General features: G+C 43.5%; 2 protein-coding genes across 18 annotated transcripts in view; one reads left to right on the top strand and one right to left on the bottom strand.

Moving 5' to 3' along the window:
• The window catches only part of MED12L (mediator complex subunit 12L), a 154561-nt gene that overhangs the window by 61603 nt on the left and 69323 nt on the right, over positions 1–23635 (bottom strand). The window lies entirely within an intron of this gene.
• GPR87 (G protein-coupled receptor 87) lies at positions 428–15580 on the top strand. Its single transcript, XM_061451086.1, has 2 exons — positions 428–467; positions 14544–15580. The coding sequence occupies exons 1-2, from the start codon at positions 428–430 to the stop codon at positions 15578–15580; spliced, it is 1077 nt and encodes a 358-aa protein (XP_061307070.1).

Below are 23635 nucleotides of genomic sequence, written 5' to 3' on the forward strand. Positions count from 1 at the left end.
CAAGACTGCATTAACCAAAAGGCACAGGTACAGTTGCACACGTTGCTGTAAAACATCGCTTCAGACAGTTTGCAACGTCTCCCTGCATGAAGGCTGCTGCCTTTTACAGGCACTAACCTACCTCTCAGGTGAATCACCGTCTGCATCCTGGGCGCCTGAGCTGCTCCGGAGCCAGGAAGTGAGCGGGAGCGCGCTGCTCACCTACCTTGGCATGTGAGTCATTCCCAGGAATGAGAAAGCCAGTTGCTCCAGTTGCTCCTGGCCAGGGGAATTTTGACTCTCTGATCAAGTATCGCAAAAAAAGCCATCAGAAGCAAAAAAAGCTTACTTCCAGATATGGTTTATTTAACGACCTTATCGCAAGAAGCCTTCTCATGCCTACTGTAGTTTCCAGATGTATGTTGGACAAGTCTAAGGCACTTTCGAGATGCAGCTCCAAGATAAGCGGAAGGCGACTATGGTGACAGGTAAGCGATCTTTGACCATCTGAAAAGCATTTGATAACTTATTCTGTGAATCTTCTTGCTCTTAATCACCCTCGAGTGAATAGAAACCAGAGGTTAAGATACAGTTGCTGAAAAACAGGCTTGGAACCATAAACTGAGTATCAGATCAATTAGAAATGTGAAAAGTTCTCAAAATAGCACAACTTCACTAACCTTGTATTTGCTCATTAAGCGTTACTCGTTATCTTTTTCCCAACAGCAAAAAAAAAAAGTTTTCTACAAATAATGTCTTCTAGGATATGAATCGAAGTGCAGGAGGGCTCACGTTTTCAATAACTTACTTCCTGACAGAGTTTCACTTATATAAAATAAGATGCATTAACTATAACATCTGAATCTGGCATAAAAGGTTTGTGCTGTATTCCTTTTCACCTCTTTCAGTAAAAGAAAGCATACTTGAATTCTCTTAATTATATTATACAGAATAAAGGTTCTCTTCCCTCATACTTCACTCAGATCATGTTAAAACTTGTCAGGTTCACTGGAAAAACCACATAGCTCCAAATAAGCAAGTTGCAAACTATACCTCTGATTAGTCTCAAAGTCTGGGAAATATGTAAGATGCTTGCAAAAACCTATGCCATTTAAGGAGCATTCTAGATTGTAAAGGTTATTCTGAGTTATGAAGAACTGAAAGTGCAGCACAGTTTAAGTTTTTGTATAGTAAAAAATTACTTGCCATTTGTGCATTACAGGGACTGTAGACATCTGTCTTCTCATGACATACGCTTGGTCTGGGTAAACTCTGGCAGTGTTTCACTTTTTTTTTTTTCCCCTCTTTAAAGAAGATTCTGCAATCTTCTTTTAAAAAGGGAAACCAGGAAACTCAGGCAAGCATTAAGGTGATGTCGCTGATTCACTCCCAGAAGCACAGGCCCCAGATCACATGAAAGCTGCCAACATATCTCTGGTTATGAGGGCACCTTATTCTTTGGGTAGGCAGCCAGTTCTCAGGCACCAGCCAGACATTCTTCTCCTTCCCCACTCAATGGGTGGTGGCACCTGGGGACAACCTCCAAGAGAGAAGGCCATCGGTTGGCGCTTGAAGGAGGGAGAGATCAAGGGAGCAGAGAAGGGGAGAGAGGCCAAAGGGTGTTCAGGGACTTCAGAAACAGAAAGCATCTGTTTGTATTAGGGGTGTGTGAGAAAAAAAGAACTAAATTCTCAGCAGCACCCACTGCCGGTTCCTCCCCCTTCCCTCCTTCCCTGCGGAGGGTTGCCTTTCCCAGCTCAGCCTGCTGTCTCACCCTGGCTCCCCTCCCTAGCTGTCGGGTCCCCCCCAGGGCAGGGAGGGAGCAGGGAGACCAGCTCACCCAGCACCTGCACCCTGCAGCCCATCGTGCACTAGCATGCACCCGTGCCGGGTACTGGAGCACCAGAGCTCCCAGGGTGTTGGGAGCTGCCTGGCCACACGGATCCCAGGAGCATGGCTGAGCCAGGAAGACACCCGGGCAGGGTGGCCAGAGAGGGAACAAGCACCTGGAGTGAGGCAGCAAGTCACAGTCTGGAGTCCATCCAACACCAAAGCAGCCCTTCAGAGGCTAGATGTTCCTTCTCAGCCAGGAATCCTACTCCATTCATTGCACGTAACCCTGGATGAGATATACCCAGGAACAACTGAAGGGTGAAGCTCCTTCTCCTCTTTTTATGACAAGTTGCTTGCTCACTTTCACACAGCAAAGTTCAGAAAGACTGCCTCTTTGACCAAGCAGGCGCTAGGAAAAGCTAGTCAAGACATTTGCAGTAAGACTGTAGCATTAAATGTGGAGTGTGCAATATTTATTAAAGTTTGGAATGACGTGAAAATGCACTTGACTTAAGTCAAGAGCTATAGATCCGCCACACTGTCAGGGCTCTGGAGAAAACCAGGCTGCAAGATACACTAACCCCAGTGTTGCCAGGAAGGCACTAGAGAAAGTCAGTGATACATTTCAGAGGTCTTAACCCTTCCCACCATAAAAAATTACCATACTGTCTAAAAAAAATGAATAAAAAAGACCACCACACCCTCAAATATCACAAGTAGGTTTTCACATCTGACCAACACTGAACCTGAGATACTACGATAACCACTACTTCTCATTTTTCCTTGAGAAAATATCAATGACTTACCAAAGTGACAACTAATGATGAGCAGTGTCAGTTGGGCTTACATCATGGCCCAGCAGCTTCTCCCACTAGACAAGGAACAGCCAAGCGCTGGCAAAGCAGTTGGTTCAGAGGCAGAGCAGCAGCTCCCTGCATCCGGCACCCCAAAATCCTGCCAGGATTTGCAGCCTGTCTGCTTCTGAGAACTACAGGCAGGCAGGGAACTCTTCAGACTGCTCAAGAAAACTCAGGGTTGCACCAGGCTGAACTTCTCCCAGTTGTACCCCAAAATCCATGTGTCCTTTTCATTCCTCTTCAAAATAGTGGTGTTGCTACAAGCAGCTAACATGCTTGCTTGTGTCACACCAGTGTATACCGAAGCACAAAAAACCCAGCTGGCAACAGCAGATGAGGATTTTTTGACCTTTTGCAATGTGAAATAGAATCTCAAAAAAAAAAAAAAAAAAAAAATCCCCACAAAAAAAAAACACCAGAAATTGTTTCAAAGCAAAGTAAAACATCCAAAAGCAAGACTTTTAGGAATTACTCTAAAATAATTTTAATACTTTAATTACTTAGTTTTAGGAATTACTTAAAAGTTTAAATGGCACTGTCTACATGCATGTACCAATAAGAATAATTGTTTCCCCACGAGATACTTGTTTCACAGTATCCCCTGTAGCTCTTGGGAGATGTGACAGATGCACAGCAGCTACAAGGGATGAGGGTGTAATGTGGCCTATCACAAACCTTCTTTTTTTCTGCTCTGTGACCCAGACAATATCTTGACTGTTTTTAAAGTTGCTTCACGAGCCTTTTAACTTGTTTCTCATTGCACAATACCAACAATCAAAACTAAAAGTCAGTATTTTCAGCAGAAGGCTCCCACCTGATGCCCATGAGCCCTTGGTCTCGCTCAGGCCCCTCAGAGGGCTCTGCCACAGAGCGAACTAGCAAGCAGAGCCGCCAGCTGCTGCTCACCTGAGCAAAGCCCTCTCCTCTGGAAGAAGCTCAAGACCACCCAAGCACCACATGCTGAAACTTAACAGCCAATTTTTGCTCTTTGCCCAAACTATTGTGTTTATAAGATTTTAAGTTTAAGAGACTCTGACTTCAGGATAATAAAGCACACTGGATAAGTACGGAACAGCCTATGGAGTCAAAGGGTGATTACTTGACAAAGATTTCCGTGCTGCCCGTTGTGCCAAGAGCAGAGCCCATAAAAACACAAGTGACAGGAATGGAAAGGCTGGGAGAAAAGCTTGTAAAGAGATTAAAAGAGGAAAAAGGTTAAGTTATTCTGGAGGAATACATGTAAATGTGAACCTGCTTCTGGCCTCCCCCTTGCAAGGGAAGACTAGGAATGTGACTTGGTGAGAGATTAAAACTGCATCTTTCAAGCGGCAAAAGAACTACAATCCAGTGGGATGGAAAGAGGACAAAGTTTGCACATGACACCAACCTGGGAGAAGCATCAGGTACCCTGGGGACTGTGCTGCCATCCAGAGGGACCTTGGCAGGCTGGAGAAATGGGCCAACAGGACCCATGTGCAGCTCATCAAGAGAAGCACAAAGTCCTGTCCCAAGGGAGGAACAGCCCCTTGCACCAGGACATGCTGGGAAGCCAGCTGGAAAGCAGCTCCACAGGGAAAGACCTGGTAGACAAGTTGACCATGAGCCAGCAGCATGCCCTTGCAGCATAACAGGCCAACAGCCTCCCAGGCAAAACACCACCAGCAGGCTGAGGGAGGTGATCCCTCCTCCCAGCTCAGCGCCACGAGGCCACACCTGCAGCACTGAGCTCCCCAGGATGGGACAGAGGCAGCCCTAATGCTCCTGATGTACAGGGGGGTGAGTGAGCTAGGGCTGTTCAGCCTGGAGAAGGGACAGCTTGGCAGGATCTTATCCAGGTATTCAACCACCTGAGAATTTTTTTGAAGTGTTCATCAGCAGCAGGGAGGGTGCTGACAGGACAGAGCCAGGCTCCCATCAGCAGTGCCCAGTGACAGGACAGGAGACAGTGGGCATAAACTGACACACAGGAGGCTCTGTCTGAACAAACGGGGTTTAGATTTACCAGAGAGATTGTGGAGTCTCCATCCTGGGATATACCCACCGCTTGATGGGACACAGTCGCTGTCAGCCAGCTGTAGCTGATGCTGCTCTAAGCAAGGAGCTGAAGCTGATAAGGAATGTCAGAAGACAGCATCAGGAGGGAGCTGAACAGACTGCACGTGTTGGTTGACCAGGCAGCAGCTGTCAGCAAATGCTGCCAGCAGATGGGCCCAGACTGCAATGCTCAGAATTTGGGCACTGACACCTACACCTGACCCCATGGAGACCATTTGTGTGGAAGTTGCATCTTCCATGGAGCATTCTTCATGGGGGTTCAATGAAAGCAACTATATAGCATTACAGAACAGCTTCCATGAACTAGCAGTAGGTTTGTGCAACCAGAAACAGCCATCAGCAGCATCTTCTAGAAAGAAGCAAAGGAAACATTCCAGAGTTAATCCTTTCCTTCTGTCTAATTAGAGGCTGCCATAGTGAGAAAACATTAATTATCCCAACTCTGCCAACCATTGCATTGTGCACTCTTTTTTCTTTCACAGAAAAAAAAAAAAAAAGGGCAAGCAATTGCAACACAGTTCCTCTGCCACTGCCAACAGCCTTTTACCTACTGCCCAATGCGATACCATTTCTGTTGGCAGTTCTCTCCTAACTCTTCATGTAAAAGCAACTACAGCCTAAAGGAGATGCACTTGAGCACTATACTTCATACCCCGTCAGCCCCCAACAGCAAAGCACAACACACTGACCAGGATCTGCACTAAATGTCTTACAGAAGTTTCTGCTTTTTGGTCACAAAAAAGGCACATGCTTGTCATGAATGCAACAGAGGACTGGAAAGCATTCTTTCAACATCACTTAAGAACTGCAATGCATATTCAAAAGGAAAGAGAGTTCATATATATTCAGATTTTACAAATAAGTTTTAAAAATAAACAGTATTACATTAGATTAACACATTTAAAGATTTGTAACCTCTGTATAGAAAATCGGATCCTAAGTAATATTAATCCATGAACATTTAATGTGGAGCAGTTCAAAAGACAGAAAAAAAGAACAAACTTGATAATTCAGGCAGCATCCCCAAAAGGTCTCATGTCAGCTATCCCACATATGGGAAAATAAGGGTTCATAATCACTCACTTGAATCAAGAAAAAAAAATGGCTACATTTGGACAAAATATTCTAAATGTGACTTTCAGAATAACATATAGTGGTATATTTAGATTTTTTTAATAAGTGAGGAAATCATGTTTCTGAAAGACATAGTCCCCCAAAATTGAGAATTCTGCATATTAAACAGTATTATTTAATGCTTACTGCAGCATTCTGCTATGATCAGTTCAGGCTCTCCTGTAAGTATAAAACAGCTGAGTTACAGCTGCACACAAAATGTGAAATTCCGGGCAACACCTACAGTAAAGCATGGGCAGACTGATGTAGAAAGCGTAAATGAGCGCATTTATCTGGGTACTCAGATGCAAGGTAAATCTAGCACAGCCACTGGAAATATGCATGGTACTTTTAGCAGTCATATACACAGGACTGAGAAAGACCCCTAATTTCAGTAAGTGATGGCATGTGGGAAGCTCTACAGTTCACAGGAATAGTAACTACAGATAGCTTTTCTCAGAGATACTTCTTAGGCAAAATGAACATGGGGAAGGAACTCTCCGTTAGCAGCATGTCTCAATGTGGATATGAAAGTATTGCTCTCCTGTGTGTGCACTGACAGATGTCAACTCAGAGTCGGACAGAGGCTTCCACGAGGAAGCATGCTCCCTAACTACAGGTGTCCCGTGTCTCCTGTTGAAGATAAATGGATTGGATAGGGCAGGAACAGGATAGCATTCTGGAGACAAAGGAAGGAAGTTGCACCGCAGCTTGCCTGGGGGCAGGACGCTGTGCTATTCAGAGAAGCGGGAGAGAAAAGTTAGGTCGGAATTGAGGGGGAAGTTCAAGGAGGAATCTGAACAAGAAGGGGGTTTTGTACTAGATACTGAAACAGATGAAAAGCTTTCTCAGCAGAGGCAGTGGTTCCTGTTTCTCGATATGACTAAGACAAGCACTGTAAGCCACAGCTGCAGAAAGTTAAACCCTAGTTCTTATTTTTCAGGCTCTCCACAAGTCAATTGGCTAAGCACCGCAGCATTACTGTGTTACAGGGAACTAGCACATACTATTTGCACGCCTCTTACTGCTACACTCCAAGGAAGGCAGACACAGGAGCCAAAGGCACAAAGCCCCAGAGGGCTATTTTCACCCTCTTCCCCAGCCACCCCATACTGAAGCAGTTGCCAGTTTGAAGTAGCAAACATGTGCCAGCCAGCTGAGTCAGACCATGCAGGGCGGTGGACACCACCATTCAGCTTGGCCAGCCTTTGGCAGGCATGCAGGAGCAGACACATGGGGACTCCACCACTGAAGTAGAGCATGACTGGGGAGCGGGCACCCCAGGAGCTCCCCACCCACCCCAGGCAGGACCAGCAATACCAGGCTGTGGGTCGATGGCAACTGGGAGGTATCTTCCAGGAGGTAGATCCATGGCCTCCATGAGCAACCTGCACCTGTGTGACCACCTGCACAGTAGAAAAAAAATGTTTTCTTGTGCTCAGATGTAATTTCCTGAGTCCCAGTTTGTGCCCACTGGCTCCTGTCCAGTCAGTAGGTGTCACTGAATAGAAAGAGCCGGGCTCCCTCCTGCCAAGCACCCATGTAGCAGAAGCCCCTGAGCCTTTTCTGGCCCAGACTGAACCACTGCAGCTCTCACAGCCCATCCACAAATGAAAGATGGTATACTTCATATACGCTTTGAAGAACACTGCTTTACAGATGCCTGCCTCGTTGCTTAATCTCCACCTCCAAAGGCACTGCAATACAGCAGCAATGAGCTGTGCAAGACAACCATTACAGAACAGAATCAAGCAAAACAGCTTCTTTAACTTTGCCATTACACCCTGAGTTTTGCCATGTAGAGACAGAATCGGCAAAACAGGGCAGATGCTTTTGTCTACAAGCAGCTGTGGTCCTGCAGTGAACAGGAGTTTCTGAGTAACACAAACCCTGGCATTACATGAGTTCTTGTCACCATCTGCTCTGCTGCCAACAGCATGGTATCACTTGGCACAGCTGGCACAGAAACACAGTTCCAAGGACAGGGATGAGAAAGCTAGAAAAACGCAAAATACAGTGAAGTGTGCACATACTTAACCACTGTAGAATTCCAATAGGAACATCAAATTATTCCACTATGCATTAACAGTACATTAAGATACACTTTTAGCAAGGGGGAGATGAACAATATTTAACAGAGGTCTCTGAGGAGGGAAAAGGTCCTTGATATTGGGATTGGGCTCTCTTAGTGAACAGGAAAAAGCAGCAAGGAAGATAAATAGAGTCAAGCAGAAGCAGAGTAAGCTAGAACATTGAGGCTTGTTCAGGTGATGCAGTGCAGGAGTGGACTGAAATGAAAGAGAGAGCAGGGACGTGGGCTCCGCTTGTCTGCTTGCAGCTGCTTTACCCTGCAGCCTACACTGATGCTTTTTCCCCAAATCTTTACAATTAACTCCCTGATTTGGTTCTGATGTGCAACAGAAAAGAACATAATCACAGCCAGCAAATAGCCAATTTAATGAACTGCCTCACATTTCTATTGCTTACATTAACTCTGTCATTGCCAAACTTTATGGTGATGAAGAGAGGCTGGCTGGCAAGAAGCCACACATAGAATCACAGAACAGTTCAGACTGGAAGAAACCTTAAAGACCATCTAGTTACAACCCCACTGCCATAGGCAGGGACACCTTCCACTTGACAAGGCTGCTCAAAGGCCCGTTCAACGTGGCCTTGAAAACTGTGAGGGATGGGGCAGCCACAGCTGCTCTGGGCAACCTGTGCCAGCACTTCACCACCCTCATAATAGAGAATTTTTTCCTAATATCTAATCTAAATCTCCCTTCTGTCAGCTTAAAGCCATCAAAAAGTTATGTGCTCAAATAAAAAAAAAAAAGTCACTTAAAACTCTGCAGCCCTATGACCTAGAGTATCTAGTCTAGCTCACAGAGAATTTTCCAGTGTTTAAAAAGCTGTAAAATAAGATGAAAAAAATGCTACTAGATTTGGGGATACAGAATTTCTTTAAACAGCAAGGCAACTTAAAGCCTTAGTCATTAGAAAAACTATAGTCATTCCCTACCCATATGACACTGAAGTCTGCCATGCAACCTATTATTTCATTTCTCATCTAAGGTTATATCAGTCATGCATATAAACCAGTCTATCAACATTAGCAATGAAAGATTACCTCATATGTGAAACAGTGTGTACTTAGCTTAAATTTAATGCAGTTGACAGCCTTTAGGAGAATGATAGAAAGAAGAAAAAAAGAAAAACAACCACCGAGCAAGTGCATAAACTACAAGAAGTAAAAAATGTCCTGGTTTAAAAAGCTACTTGAATACAGGAGCAGCTTCTAGTGCATCTTTAAAACCATGCAAGTAGGATACATTTAGATGGAAGAATGAGACAGTTGTTTAGGATGAAAGTGGTCAGAAGTAAAGCATCTGGAGAACTGGACAAGGAGTGGAAAATCAACCTTACCCACAGAAATACCATATCCAAACAGGTAAGAAAGCCTATGTAAAACAGTGAACCGGTATGAAATACCTTAAAATACTCTTTAAAGAGAAGGCAGTGCTCATCTCCCATTCCAAGAGAAGGCATGGAAAAGGGTGAATTCTCTGTATGTGATAACTTTTCCTGCTCCTAGAGTCTGGAGTATAGTGGTCTTTATCAGAAAAAATTAAGCTTCTGGAGTACAGGGATACACCAGATTTGACCCAGATGAGCCTTGCTCACCCACCCCAGCATGTAAACAATTAAACCACACTACTCCAAGTGCTTGGCCTACCACAGTAGCCCTTAGCTTGATAGACTAGGGTAGGAAGCTATGAAACACCTTCAGACTGGTGAGTCTCAGCAGGATCATCTCTGTGTATACCAAAATATTGTCACACAACCAGATCTGTGCAGGAGAGGTGATGGTGCCTGCACTCCCCTGCTGCTCTGTGCAGACCTGTTTAAGACTTTAAAGCTTCCAACTACAGCAGTATAAGGGAAAGTCTTTAGCACATAATTAGGGCAGCCATCAGTAGGTGTTGTCTCTAACCTCCACCCCTTGCAGGCACCAGCGCCACTCTGCTGAGCTCAGCTGTGCTGGCAAGGTGGGATACAGAACACTGCCACTGCAGTTTAGCTGTCACAGTCTGCATTTGTGAGGAGTTTGCTGCTTTCTTTTTCCAAGCCATCTTTTGGGGACATTCTTGGAATACATTTTAACAGTAAAACCATCGGGAATAAGATGACACAGAGATATCCATTCAGAGGCTTGACCCTAATTTGTCTGCTGGGACAATAAGCAAACTCCCACTATGGCTTCCAGGTGACCTAGATTTCCCTGGGCAGTCAGACTGTGATCACATCTTCACTGGCCAAGAAGATGCATGTGGCAGGATCATCCATGGTCAGTACTCAGGGCAGGAACCAGCAAGCCCTTATGGGATTTGCTAAAAACATGTTTCCCAAGTCTGCGCTCCTGAAGAGGTGGGATGCTGCTGTTCCTGTGAGCTGTAAAGCACCTTCCTAAGCCGCACCTGGAAGGGACACAGAGCCCAACAGCAGAGCAGCAGGGCTGCTTCAGCAAGTCCAGGTTTTGCATAGTCTGGGAGATAAGCAGACCTGAGCAGAGAAGTTGCAAGGGCAGGTACAGGAGCAGAGCTGATACCATCAAACCCCAAGAGGCACAGGTGAGCCCATCAGAGCCTGCGGACACATTCCCTGGGGTGGTAAGAAACATGTCTGTCCAGGCAGAGCCTTCTGCAACCATGATTTGGCCATGTCTGGTCCAAGTTACTGAAGTCCATCCTCTTCGGTAGTTTTCAGCTATGAAACAACAGGTTAAATCCGAAGACTCAAATGGCCCAGAGGATTCAAGTACCCAAGAAAGAAGACATTACCCACAAGGAGGAAGGAAATGGGATTTTGATCCACACTGAGGAGCAGCTCTAGAGTTTTGAAGATGTTGTGGATGGCCCGGCTCTGCTGACAGTAAAGTGCATGAAAAGTGCAAGCTTGAGGAGAGCTTGAATGACAGGTAGGCAGAGATCCCCTGCAGTAAGGGAGCTTTCTCACCAGTGTCAGAAAATACCCATCAGTTTTCTGATGTACAACAAGAGACAGAGCCTTTGGAGAGTGCAGGGGCTGTCTATACATGATTTTTTACAGTCTCTTAATGACAACATCCACCTAAAAGCACAGATGTAGATGTGGAAAAAGGAAGGAGCCTTTTTCTGACAGGATTTAAAGCAAATCCCTGTGGGACCTAGAGACTGACTGACAGTACATGCGAAGTCCCTCTAGCACAAATCTGATCCCCAGTTCCATCAAACCCCTCAGCATTTCCAAGGGTTAAAGCACAGGAATACCAGAGCCAGCAGTCACACTGCTGCAAATCCCAGGCAACCCAGGCGATACTTCTGCGGTTTCTCTGGACTGAGGATCTGGGAGAGCACCCTCCTGAAGAGTCTGAGAACAGGGAGTTTTCCAGGGGCCAGGACCAGGAATTACACAGACTTGAAAGGAACTCTGAAAAGCAGGGAAATAAGCACCTTATTTGCATAAGACTATAGATATGCATCTTTTCATAAAATCACCTATTCTTTTGATCTCTCTGCCTTCTGGGTATAAAAAGGATAGCTGCAAATTATAAACAACAGCAAAAAAGTGATAGGTTACTGCTTCTCAGACCAAGAGAAAACAAAATATCTAAAATACCCCGGACAATTTCATTATGGACCCCAGTAATTATAAGAGCAAATAATGACAGACAAGAAGCCAACCAATAATAAGCTTGAAACATCAGAATTAAAATTTTTACTGACACTTTAAAATGTAATGATTTGCTTTACTGCCATCTAGTGACAATTCAACACAGTTCATAATGCAGTGATGTCATAAAAGTAGTATAGATCTGCAAAAGGGCTTCAGTAATTTTAGCATCTGTTCATACCCATAAGAAAGGCAGTCAGGTCTACTGTAATTGCTGAGGGAAGAATTTTTTTTACAGTGAGGGTGGTAAAGTACTGGCACAGGTTGCTCAGAGAGGTGGTAGATCCCTGGGGATATTCAAGGCTGGATGTGTTTCTGGGCAACCTGATCTACTTGGACATGTCCTTGTTTATTGCAGGGCGGTAGGACTAGATCACCTTTGAAGGTCCCTTCCAACCCAAACTATTTAAGATTTTGCTAGTTTTCCTATCAAAACCTGTAAACACAAAGTGAAGCATGGTAAAACTAATGCCTTTGTGTACTACAAGGTTAAAGCAATAATCTGGAATGCAGTCTTACAAATCAGTATTGTCAAAATTTCTGTGAACAGTGTCAAAACATTCTAATGCCATCACAGCAAAAATCAGATTCTGCAGTTTTTCCGTATTCCACATAGACTGGCTTTTGAAGTTCTTCATTTAAAGCGGTAAGAGAGGAACAGCAACTTACAATTTCCACCCCAATTTCACAGACACATTATAAAGTTGTACACACATATCTCACAATTATATGAAACTTTTTTACTACAAGAAGTGAGAGATGACAAGCTTCTGTCACTGAAACGTCCAAGATCAAACATAAACAAATATGATGTCCAAGCAAGAGATGTGGGGAATGAGGTCAAGGGCCTTTATCAAGAAGTAAGAAGCCAGTTGTAGAGGCAGCCATAACAAGGGCATGAAGCCACCAAACCAGAATGTTCTGGCAGTTAGGAGACAAACTTCTTGCAAAGGTTTAGTCCAAAATTTTTGAAAGAAATCAAAATAAGACAAGTTTAGTTGAAATCCAACCTATTTTTACAGAACTTAACAAGCTTGAACTGAAGTCTGCTGGAATAAAAATTGCAAGATCATGCAGCTAAGGACAGTAAGAAGAAAGGTACACACTGCTGCTGACCCCTGTGAAGTATTAAGGGGACAGAAAGTGTGTCAGTGCTGATCCCAGCACTGCATTACGATGTACAGAGGAACTGAGCAAGTGAAACCCCAGAAAATGTTAGATGAGGTGTTTCAGTGGTGACAAGAAACTCAACCACCATGAAACAACCTTTTCTTAAGTCTCGTTTGTAAAACAGCACACAAATTCGGCAGTGGACTTCAAAGCAGGCTATCTTAACTGGAGCAGACACAGAGAAGGGTACGTTCAAGTCCTGAAGAAATACGAGAAGGGTTTGAGCTTGCTTCATCACTAGAGTAAGAAACATACGCGGGGGGCTAAGTATCCAAGATGGAGATGGGTTCTTTAAGTGAAAGGCACTGGTACAAGAATATACAGGACAGAAAGTGGCAACAGAGACATTCAGGCTGGAAATTGCAATAATGTTTCTAAATATTACAGAGATAAGGCCCCAGCACAGCTTTGTTAAAGAGGCAAAGAAAGAAAAATATGTTTAACAGTGAAACTGATAGGCTTACAAAAGCTACCAAGGCAGAATTGCCTGCAACGATAAAGCAGGCACCCAGCCATAAGTAAAGATGTGGCAGTGATAACTGTGACAGCAGAACAGCTGTGCAGTATCCAGAGGTCAGCCAGCAGCACGCCTCAGCCCTTTCCCTGGGAATTCTAGAGGATGCTCATCTTACAAAGCTCCTCTCCATGCTGGGTCTTCTGTTTTGCTTTGGGTTTAATTCCAGTTTCTTTTCCCCAGAACGTAATGCTGGCACAGCCTATGCCACATCCTGGACCTACAGCAGCAGCCAGTGGGACTCCTGAAAAGCATTTCAGCTGAAAACCTACAGCAACACAAACGATGGGGTACAATTTGTCATATGGAAAACTGCCAGGTAAAATAACATTGGAAATTTATTTGATTGAGAAGTGTTTATTGTATTACTATCAATTCCTCCCAACACTTTAAAGAAATAAGTAATTTCAGAAAAGGCTGTCTGAATACTGCTGTTCGCTGCCCATGGGTGTCAGTCCTGGCTTATCACACCAGCCAAGTGCAGAGTATAAACTCTATAAAATAAAGCATGCTATAGTTTCGTGAGATAATTTAGAAGTCTGAAGTTTTTTCCAAATATTTAGACATAAAATCTTAACACCCCCAGACACTGGGATTTTTAAATACGTTTAAGTAAGCCAAGTTTTAAATTAGTGTTTTAATAGGCCTGAAGAGTCTCTCCAGAGTCCCATCTCTTGATAAACAGATCACCTCAGCTCAAAAGTCGCAATCTGTGAAGAGAGCCAAGCACTGGTGCCCCGTAACATTAACGTTGCGTTCCCAGCACACTGGCATGCAGCTGCTCTTGTCCATACCCCTATGTGAGACTAGCAATGGGCACTGCAGCCCTCAACCTGCAGCATGGGGTGTGCCCCGCTCCCCTTGGATAGCAGATGGATGAAGGGAATCCAGACCTTTTCACACTGCACTCAGCTGGGCTGTACAGTCTTCCAACCTGCAGGGCAGCAGCAAGGGCAGGTAGGGAGCTCACACACAGCATGGAAACCTTGGGAATATACACACACCCACATCCTGCATTTTTTCCCTATCAAGCTATATGCAGAAGCACCTTGACAGTTCAGCAGGAAGCACAGATGATGTGCTTGAAACCTACCAAGCCAGAGGCATATTTATTTTGACATGTTGTCGTGGTTTAAACCCAGGACACATGTGCAGTACTTAGGACACTATTTTAAAGGCAGGTTTTCCAGGCTGGTTAATCTGGAATTGCCCAGAGATAGGACATTTTCTACAGGTCAGTTCTAAAACAGCCCCACTTGTAAAACACTAAAAACATACTTGAAACTTCTTGTTCTCCCTCATTCCCACAGATGACCGTCTGAGCCAAGACAACAATACCTCACCCAATTTCACAACAGGCTTACTTGGGAACTCTACACACAACGAATTCACCACTATCGTGTTGCCTGTGCTTTACCTCATCATTTTCCTGGCAAGCATCTTGCTGAATGGCCTAGCAGTATGGATTTTTTTCCACATCAGAAATAAAACAAGTTTTATATTTTACCTCAAAAACATTGTGGTTGCAGACCTTCTCATGACATTGACGTTCCCATTCAAGATAATCCAGGACTCGCAGCTGGGACCATGGCACTTCAACTCTTTCCTGTGCCGATACACCACAGTTCTGTTTTACACAAACATGTACACCACGATTGTGTTCCTTGGACTCATCAGCATCGACCGCTACCTGAAAGTAGTGAAGCCTTTTGGAGACTCCAGGATGTACAGCATCACTTTCACCAAGATTCTATCTGCCTGCGTTTGGGTTGTCATGGCTTTCCTAGCTTTGCCAAACCTAATTCTTACCAATGGCTACCCGACAAAGAAAAACATTGACGACTGCATAAAGCTCAAGTCTCCCCTAGGAGTCAAGTGGCACACAGCTGTCATTTACATCAACACTTGCATGTTTGTAGTGGTGCTGATTGTACTGATAGGATGTTATATTGCGATATCTAGGTACATTTATAAATCAAGCAAACAATTTATTAGTTCATCAAGCAGAAAGCGAAAGCATAATCAAAGTATAAGGGTTGTTGTGGCTGTATTTTTCACTTGCTTTCTGCCGTATCATTTGTGCAGAATACCCTTCACATTTAGCCATCTAGATAAAATTTTAGATGACTCTGCACATAAAATCTTGTATTATTGTAAGGAAATGACACTGTTCCTGTCTGCATGTAATGTCTGTCTGGATCCAATAATTTACTTTTTCATGTGTAGATCATTCTCAAGAAGGCTGTTTAGAAAATCAAATATGAGAACCAGGAGTGAGAGTATCAGATCACTTCAGAGCGTTAGAAGATCAGAAGTGCGCATATACCATGAATACACAGATGTCTGACATCACCCACACAGAGACTTTTGCTAGTTCATGAGAATGTTTGTATACCATGTAAATAAAACATCTTTGAATATCTGACCATGGAAGTTCACTAAGAAATTTCAGATATGAACAGCTTTTCTGTTTCAGCTGGCTAATATCCATCTCAAAATCCAAATGCTTAAATCCACATGGTGATCAGGTTCACTTCAGAGGGTTTGGGGGTTGTTTTGGTTTGTTGGGATTTTTAAAGGCCAACAGATGCTGAGGATGTTGGCTCAGAAACCAACCTGGAGCTCCAGGAGGCTCCAGCTGAGACAGACAAGCTCTGGCCTCAGAAAAGGATCCAAGAAGACAAGTCAATATCCCTAGGTGTGGTGTATGGCTGCTGAAGGGCTTGAGGCAAGCAAAGGAGAGGGGAGGAAGTGGCACTTGGTCCTGGAGAGACCCCTCATCATGCCTACAGGCAGGGCAGCAGCAGGGCTCAGTCTGCAGAAATGGTGCTTTGTCACCAGCCAACAGTATCTCAGCTTTTCCTTTTGGGCATTTGTGGTGCTGACAGCACCATCTTGTCCACAGATCAAACCTACTGAAGTGCTTCTCACCCCTTCCAAAATATCAAACAGAAAAAAATGCAAACATGACACTAGTTTAAGTCGCATCTCAAAAACCAAAGCATACAAACAACAACAGACACCACACACACACCAAAAAAAAAAATAAATGGGGAGGGGAAGGAAAAAAAAAAAAGACTGTTTAAAACAACTCTTAACTCCCATTAACCTCATTCTAAGTGAAGACACAACAAAAAAGATCCCTTGACAGACTCTAAGACTTACATGTGACAAGTCTGAGCAACCAAGCTGAAAATTCAGTTTCCCAGCACTTTCTATGCCTGCTTAATACAACAACAATAAGACATAAAGCACTGGAATTTTTTTGCTCAACATGATTGTAACTTTGGCTGCTCTCAGCTCCTGGAAAAATTGTGTGCAATAGACAGGTGAAATTCATTTTTAGAGAGCAGTTAAGGCAACACGTTCAGGTATTATTTTACACTGTGGTACACACCACCGGGGCAGAGGATGTATTAAGGGAGAGTGTCGAAAATCAAGGCAAGAAGAAAGGAATAATAAAAGACTAATACAGCAGCTGCTGCATGAGAAAGACTTGATTTTAATAAGTACATGTAATATCTACATTATTTAAAGGAAGAAACCAAGTCCTGGAGAATACGCACCAGAGCTAAAGTTGGCTGGGACATCTCAAGTCATTTCAATGAGATTCTGGTAGGCTTCACACCACATGAGCAGTCAACAGCACTCCAGATTTGTTTACAACAATGGCAGAAGAAAACAAAACCACTTGTCACAACCACTTGCACAAACATTCAGCTGGCACTTGCAGAGGGAGCCAGGTGGCCAGGCTGGCTAGGGAACCCATGCCAATCAGGCAGCAAGAGCCACAACAGGGTCCAAGGCTGCTCTCCAATAGCTCCTCCACCCCAGGACCTCTCAGGGTGAGGCAGAGGCAGAAAGACAAGTTCCTCCTCCCTTGATGGCTGCACTCTACAAGGGCATCCATCTCCCACCAAAGGGCACAGGTCCTAAGTGTCTCCCGCACTCCCTGGGAGCTCAGAGCAGCTCAGCCAGGGACACCAGCTGGGAAGGCGGGGACAGGGCAAGCACAGGCTCCCCAGAGGCTGGGAGTAGGATCTGCAGAGGAGGGGGACGCAGGGAGCCAGAAGCATGCATTAAGTTGCCTTGAGACAGCAGAGACCACCCTGAATTCACAGCTTTTCAAGACCAGCCCGCACACACGGTTCACATACACTGAGCAGAACACAAGCAGCTCCACCGCTGCACAGCCCTGACACCTCCTCCCCTTCTGCGGCAACCTCCTCAGACACCTCAGCAGGATGAGGCAGCAGCAGGGAGGATGGATCTGGACACTCTAGGCTACAAGGATATGTTTGCATGTAATCCTGTAAACTGAACAATGTTTATGTGAATAATTTTGTCCTGTACTTCACCAGGGATTAAATCAGGTTTGCCCAGAGTAAAAGCTGCCCTTACAAAAAATAAACAGACAACTTAAAAATGCAGATTGCAAGAAACTGACAGGTGTTTGGAGCAATCAATTTTTACATGCATCTTATGCAACACAGTGCAATTGAACAAACAGAAGATGGCAACAACCCATCATCAAGTGCCTCATTCAAACAAGGATTTTCCATTTAATACACACACACACACACAAAAAGGTTTGAAAAGAAAATCCTGGAAATGCAGCACTGAAATAACATGATAAAATCCTGCATGAGAACACCTTTGATGATGTTTTCTGCTGGAACACAGGTTTGTTTGTTTTTTTTTTTTAAACAGCTTCACTTTAGATGCTGTTTTATGCATGATGAAAAGGTTGACATGTATGTATTGTAATATTTAATTATGTATTTGGATTAATACAAGCATTATGAAACTACTTACATTGTTCAGGGGAGATAGCTTCTGGACAGGAAGATGGAATATTTTGGATATTTATCCTACTTTATATAAAAGTATTTTAAATGGCTAAAATACCACAGAATGAATCCTATTTTTAATCATCTCTGTGGAAAACCGTGTTCACATAAAGTCTAGTTCCGGAATAAAATTTGCCATTTTGTACTCTTAAGGGTCTATGCACAAACCATATATATACAAAACCACACTGAGAACCACTTTTGGCACTGGGTTGCACAGTGTAAATTCTCATAAGAACCAAATTAGATGAAGCAGCATCCTGGGTTGGTTTTGTGAAATGGTAATTTTTAGGGCTGGAAGATCAGTTATGTACACACAGACATTAATAACCAAAGGCTCTCTTCTTCAGGTCTTATATGGTTAAAGAAAACCAAGACTGAGTGCTTTTACAATGCAAGTAATGGTAAATCACAAAATGGTTTCTGGCTCGCAAAATTGTGCTCGATAATTGCTGTGTTAAATTCATACTACACCACCACCGCTGGTCTCTGCTTTGCAGCTATTCCCCTCCTAACACCTTCGCAACACTCACACAGCTACAGGAACAGGCAGGTACACACAGCTTGTCTTTTCCACTAAGGGAGACTGCTACACAAAATCTTCCAATAGCAAGATCCTTTATTTATAAGGCTGCCCCCTCCCACTTGGTTCCCTCCCCTCCACATGCACATTACCTCGCCATGAGGCTAAGCTGGTGGCTCGTGCTACCCCATGTTCCACAATGTGCTTAGTGTGCAACATAGACGGCACCATCATATATTTACTTTCTTGTAGCCTTCTCCAGTATTAACCTTTTGCGCTGAATTTTTCTGTGCACTATAAAGCCTATCTTTATGCAAGCAAAAGCATCTTCTGTCTTGCAAGAAGGGACATAGACACATTACAACAGGTTTTACATCTGCTTGGAGAGAGAGAAACTGGATTACACAGTCAGCTGTATCCCTTATCAGGTGGAACTACAGACATGCCCATTACTAGTGGAGAGGCTATTGGCAGAACAACTGTGCTACAGATGAAGATGGCTTTTCCCATCTTCGTTGCCCACTACTGCTCAGAAACTGTCACCACTGGCACCACTGGAACTAATGCTCATGAGCCTGCTGGATGTAAGGCTGCTTGACCACAGCCAGGCTATGAGTTTCCACCAGTCTCCCTCACGTCTGGTTTCAACCAGGTTTTTCTATTATCTATTTATGCAAATTACTATTTTCTATTTGCATTATTTTCTATTTTTCAGCTTCTTCTATTTTCTATGCTCCAGCACCTCCTCACCATAAACAACAGACAACTGACTTTGTGTCCCACACGCTTCACTGAGCCAAGTCCTATCAGAAGCAGATCATAGAATAAGCACACACCTCCTAAGATTAACCAAAACTATCTTGACTACTAGACAATATTTTAAATATATAGTATAGCAGAGTAGAATCACAGAAAGGTTTGGTTTGGAAGAGACCTTAAAGACCATCCAGTTCCAACCCCCCTGCCATGAGTAGGGACACCTTCCACTAGAACAAGTTGCTCAAAGTTCCATCCAACCTGGCTTTGAACACTGCCAGGGATGGGGAAGCCACAGCTTCTCTGGGTAACCTGTGCCAGTGTCTCACCATTCTCACCATTTTTTTCCTAATATCTAATCTAAATCTCCCCTCTTCCAGTTTAAAGCCATTCCTCCTCGTCCTGTAACTTCTTGCCTTTGTAAAAAGTCTCTCATTTCTACATATGGCACATGCTATAGGATTCATTATAGATGTGCAGAGCAAGAGACCTCAAACCCCTCTCAGAATCATAACCTTCTTCCAGGTGGATGGTGAGCTTCCTACTCAACTCCAGCAAAGCCCAAGGAGTTACTTCCATGGAAACCCCACTGTTTGTCCCTAAGCCGGGATACAACGGAGAGGTGCACAGGATTCGCCACCTACATGTCTTCTAGCATGTTACACACTCTCCCTACAGGATGTGGACGCACACATACTATGCTTTCTCACTATCCATTTATTTTTTAACTAAAGGCTACATTTACATCAGATTTCCTCCTAGGAGAAAGTACCGCTGTTTCCTATTAAGAATTTTATACCAAAAAAGAAAAAAAAAATCTATTACTCAAAGCAAGTGCACTGGGGCAACGCCCTTCAAAGAATGGCCTAAAGATACCCCTTCCAGGGGACCAAGTAGATAAATCAGCCAGTAGTTTCTGGAAAACACAGTCACACAAGGGAACAGCGAGGCATCCACACGAAACCCCGCTCTGGGAAAGAAAGACGCAGCTGTGCGCTCCCAGCACACAGGTCAGCCAGATGAGCCTCTGCTCTGAAGCCTGATGACTTGGATGCACGCAGCACTGTAAAATCACCCCCAAAAGAAGTTTACTTTATCTTGACAGGATGTATCTGTGATAATCCTTTATCACTGGTTTGTACACTCACTTACATATACAATAGTCCTTTGAAGATGCTGTTTGTGAAATATTTTCCCAGGCTAAAAATGAATTATAAAATAATATCCTAGTCTTCAAATACCAATAACTATATTTGTCTGGATTTGATACAGCATTTTGGTCCTTCTTGAAAGAAAAAGATACAAGGAAGTGCATAGGAAGTCTCCAGCCCTGACCTACCATTGCCATTTCAGAGAACCACATCAGGACAGAAGTGTACAGAAATTCTGGCTGCGCAGTCTGAGACTTCCATTTTTCATATGGTGCAATATGTAAAACATGGTTTTCTAGGCAGTGGCATAGCAGCTGATCAGACTCAAGCCTGCAAAGAGCACACAGTTCATCCACACTTGCAATTTTTCTTCACTGAGGAAGCCCTGCACTACTTTGTAATTAAGCAGCCCAGCCAGAACTCTCTGTGCCATCAGGTTATTGTGGAAGAAATGTTATTTGAACATGTACTTACAGACAGCTCCAGACCACTACCTGTGCAAGATTTTTGCCACTATGTATATTATGCTCTTTACTTTTGAGATTCCTCTAGCAATAACCTTTACTGTAGCTTTGCACCAGTGCTGCTTCCTAAGGATCTTAAAAAAGGAAACCAAAACCCCAAAAGTTCTAAAAATGTGTCTCTGTATTGATGCAGACCAGAATCTCATGAATTAAGCAATCGTAATTGCGTAACTAGCACAACTGCGACTGGGCTTATTCAAGCGTGCGTCAGCCCCATACCTCAGCTATCCCGACTGGACCCTGTGCTACCCTCAAGACAAAACAGTTGTGTTGTGAGAAACAGCGCTGCCATCACAATGCAGTCAGAGACCCAATGACTCAGTTTCAGACAGATCCTTGTAAGGCCTCAGAAGGCTGCTCAACAACGATCCATAGGCATTTACTCATCAGCAAAACAAAACCAGGCAGGAAGTATTTGCCAGCACCTTCAACAGGGTAAAAACCAAAATCCAGCAGTTCAGCAATACTTTTGCAATTAGCATGACTTCTAGTAGGATTAGTCTAGAAAGATATTTATCTTGTTCATCCTGCTTTTTCCAGCTTAGAGCTTGGCTACAGATACAATACAATCTATGTGTTTTCACATTTAGTGGGGTTGGAAGCACTGACTACTTCATTAGAAGGTTTTGAGAATGGGGCACAGATCTGTAAGACCAGTAGTGACAGATATTGCTTATCTATGGCAATGGTTTGGTGGGGTAAGATCCTTCATTTAATAAAAAACAAGTCTCTACCTGTCGTTCCCATTCCTGTTCGCAAAGGCTTCAGAGCTTCCACCCCAACTTGCACTTCTGTCCTCAGACATATGAAGAACCAAATTGTCACCACCAGCTCTTTCAGTCACCAGCCATGCTCTGATGCATCGCCAGTTTTCTCCTGTCTCTGAATACATATTCTCCATTTCTGACACAGAAGTCCATCAGCAGGACCATAAAAAGGGCTTCCTTTCATAGGCACTGAGCTCAGAAAAAAAGTTAAATTTATTTTCTTCATAAAATGACAATTAGACCAGCAGAGGAATTTTGGATTTGGGGAGAAGATGACAACTTGTATAGCTAAAGGTAAAATATGTTATTAGTCTGAATCACCAGAAGTATGCCATATACAGCAGGGGTCTTCGGCAATCACACTCACTGCTTGCTTTCTAACCCTTTGGGAATAGCAGCTGAATCTTTAGATCCCTAAATATCAGATTTGGCTGGCATTTTGGAAAAATATCCGTGTTTGCATAACAAAGCAACCCTTTAGTTTGTCCTGCTGTCTACAGTCATTCCAATGGGGTGAAACTGTACACAAAGCTGGGACATCCTACCCCCCCTTCAAGGGCTCTTAATCCTCTGCCCTTGAAAACTGCTTACTTCTCTCTGAAGCACGCAAAAAATTATCTGTGCTGCAACATTTAATCCATCACAGAATGGCAGCTTACACTTGAAAACACTGCATTTCTCCTTCTTCTGGACTTCACAAAGACTTCATGGAGAGCTGCACACTTCAATCTTTTACTAAAGGCAGCACTTTGGCTAATGCACTTAGTTAAAATTTAATTTGAATTGTTAAAATAGAACTAAGAATGACATTTCAAACAAAAAGTACAGCCGTGCCATTTGGCCATTTGATGTAATTTCAAAATATAAAGTATGAAAAAGTTATCCCCAAAGTTGCTCTCCCCTGGGTTCTGTTGCTTTTCAGCATATCACAATTTTTTAAATAATTTCACACTAATGGCTAAGAAGCTTGAACTCTCTGCTGCATCATGAAACCTGAACAACTTTACAGGGAGAAACCACATCCTACACATATTTTAGCACCTCAACTGGTGTTCAAGATGACTTTTGCCTTCCTAGAACTGACTTCCTTTTCCAATATACAATGGCTACTCATGATCTTCAGAGAGGAAGACCAGTGGCACTTCACTTCTGGTCCCCTAGCAAGTGATGTTCTGCTATTGCTCAAAAACTGCTCCAGCCAGAGCCCCCTGCAGTTTCTCTGCATGGGAGTAAGGCCAAGGACGACTGCTGGCACAACCCTCCAGCTCGATCCACAGAACAGAAGCAGCAGGTACATCCTTTCCCTAGGGTCAGCTAAACGGGAAAGCATCATCTTAACCCAGCCTTGTATCTGGATGCCTATAACTAGCGAGTGCTTTACCACTGGAGTGGGCACCACTCTGTCTGCCTTCCTTTTATTTTCTTCCTAATCAATGACTCTTGACCACCATAAAAACATATTTTTGCAGTAACTAGTAAATTGGTTTGAGTTAGTTCAGAAATTTTATGTTTCTATTAAAATATGATCGAGTTTTAAATAATAAAAAAACTAGGTTCTGGACAAAAAGAGCATGTGAGCATATTAAACATGTATAGCTGGTTTACAGCTATGTAAAATTACTCTCACATGTAGCCTTTTGATAAACTCCGCTGGCAATAGTCTGCTATAACCTATCAGTGGAAACAGTCTGCTCAAATTAAGTAACAAACTTCACAACACATAAAGTGTTTTGTTTAGTTTGTATTGTATTGTATTTCAAGTACAGTGATAGTGACCAGAAGCCCCAAATAATAAACAAAACGGAAAAATAACACAACAGGTGAAAGCAAA

The sequence above is a fragment of the Pezoporus flaviventris genome, unplaced genomic scaffold (genome assembly GCF_033815535.1).
Source record: "Pezoporus flaviventris isolate CSIRO_AGI_PZ_B2104156 unplaced genomic scaffold, CSIRO_AGI_Pfla_v1 ptg000013l, whole genome shotgun sequence".
In the NCBI taxonomy this organism is placed as follows: Eukaryota; Metazoa; Chordata; class Aves; order Psittaciformes; family Psittacidae; genus Pezoporus; species Pezoporus flaviventris.

What these genes read in the sequence shown, in the direction of transcription:
- GPR87 (XM_061451086.1), top strand. Translation starts at nt 428, where the DNA reads ATGCAGCTCCAAGATAAGCGGAAGGCGACTATGGTGACAG. An exon ending in GAAGGCGACTATGGTGACAG is followed by an intron (nt 468 to 14,543) that starts GTAAGCGATCTT and finishes TCATTCCCACAG; the next exon opens with ATGACCGTCTGAGCCAAGAC.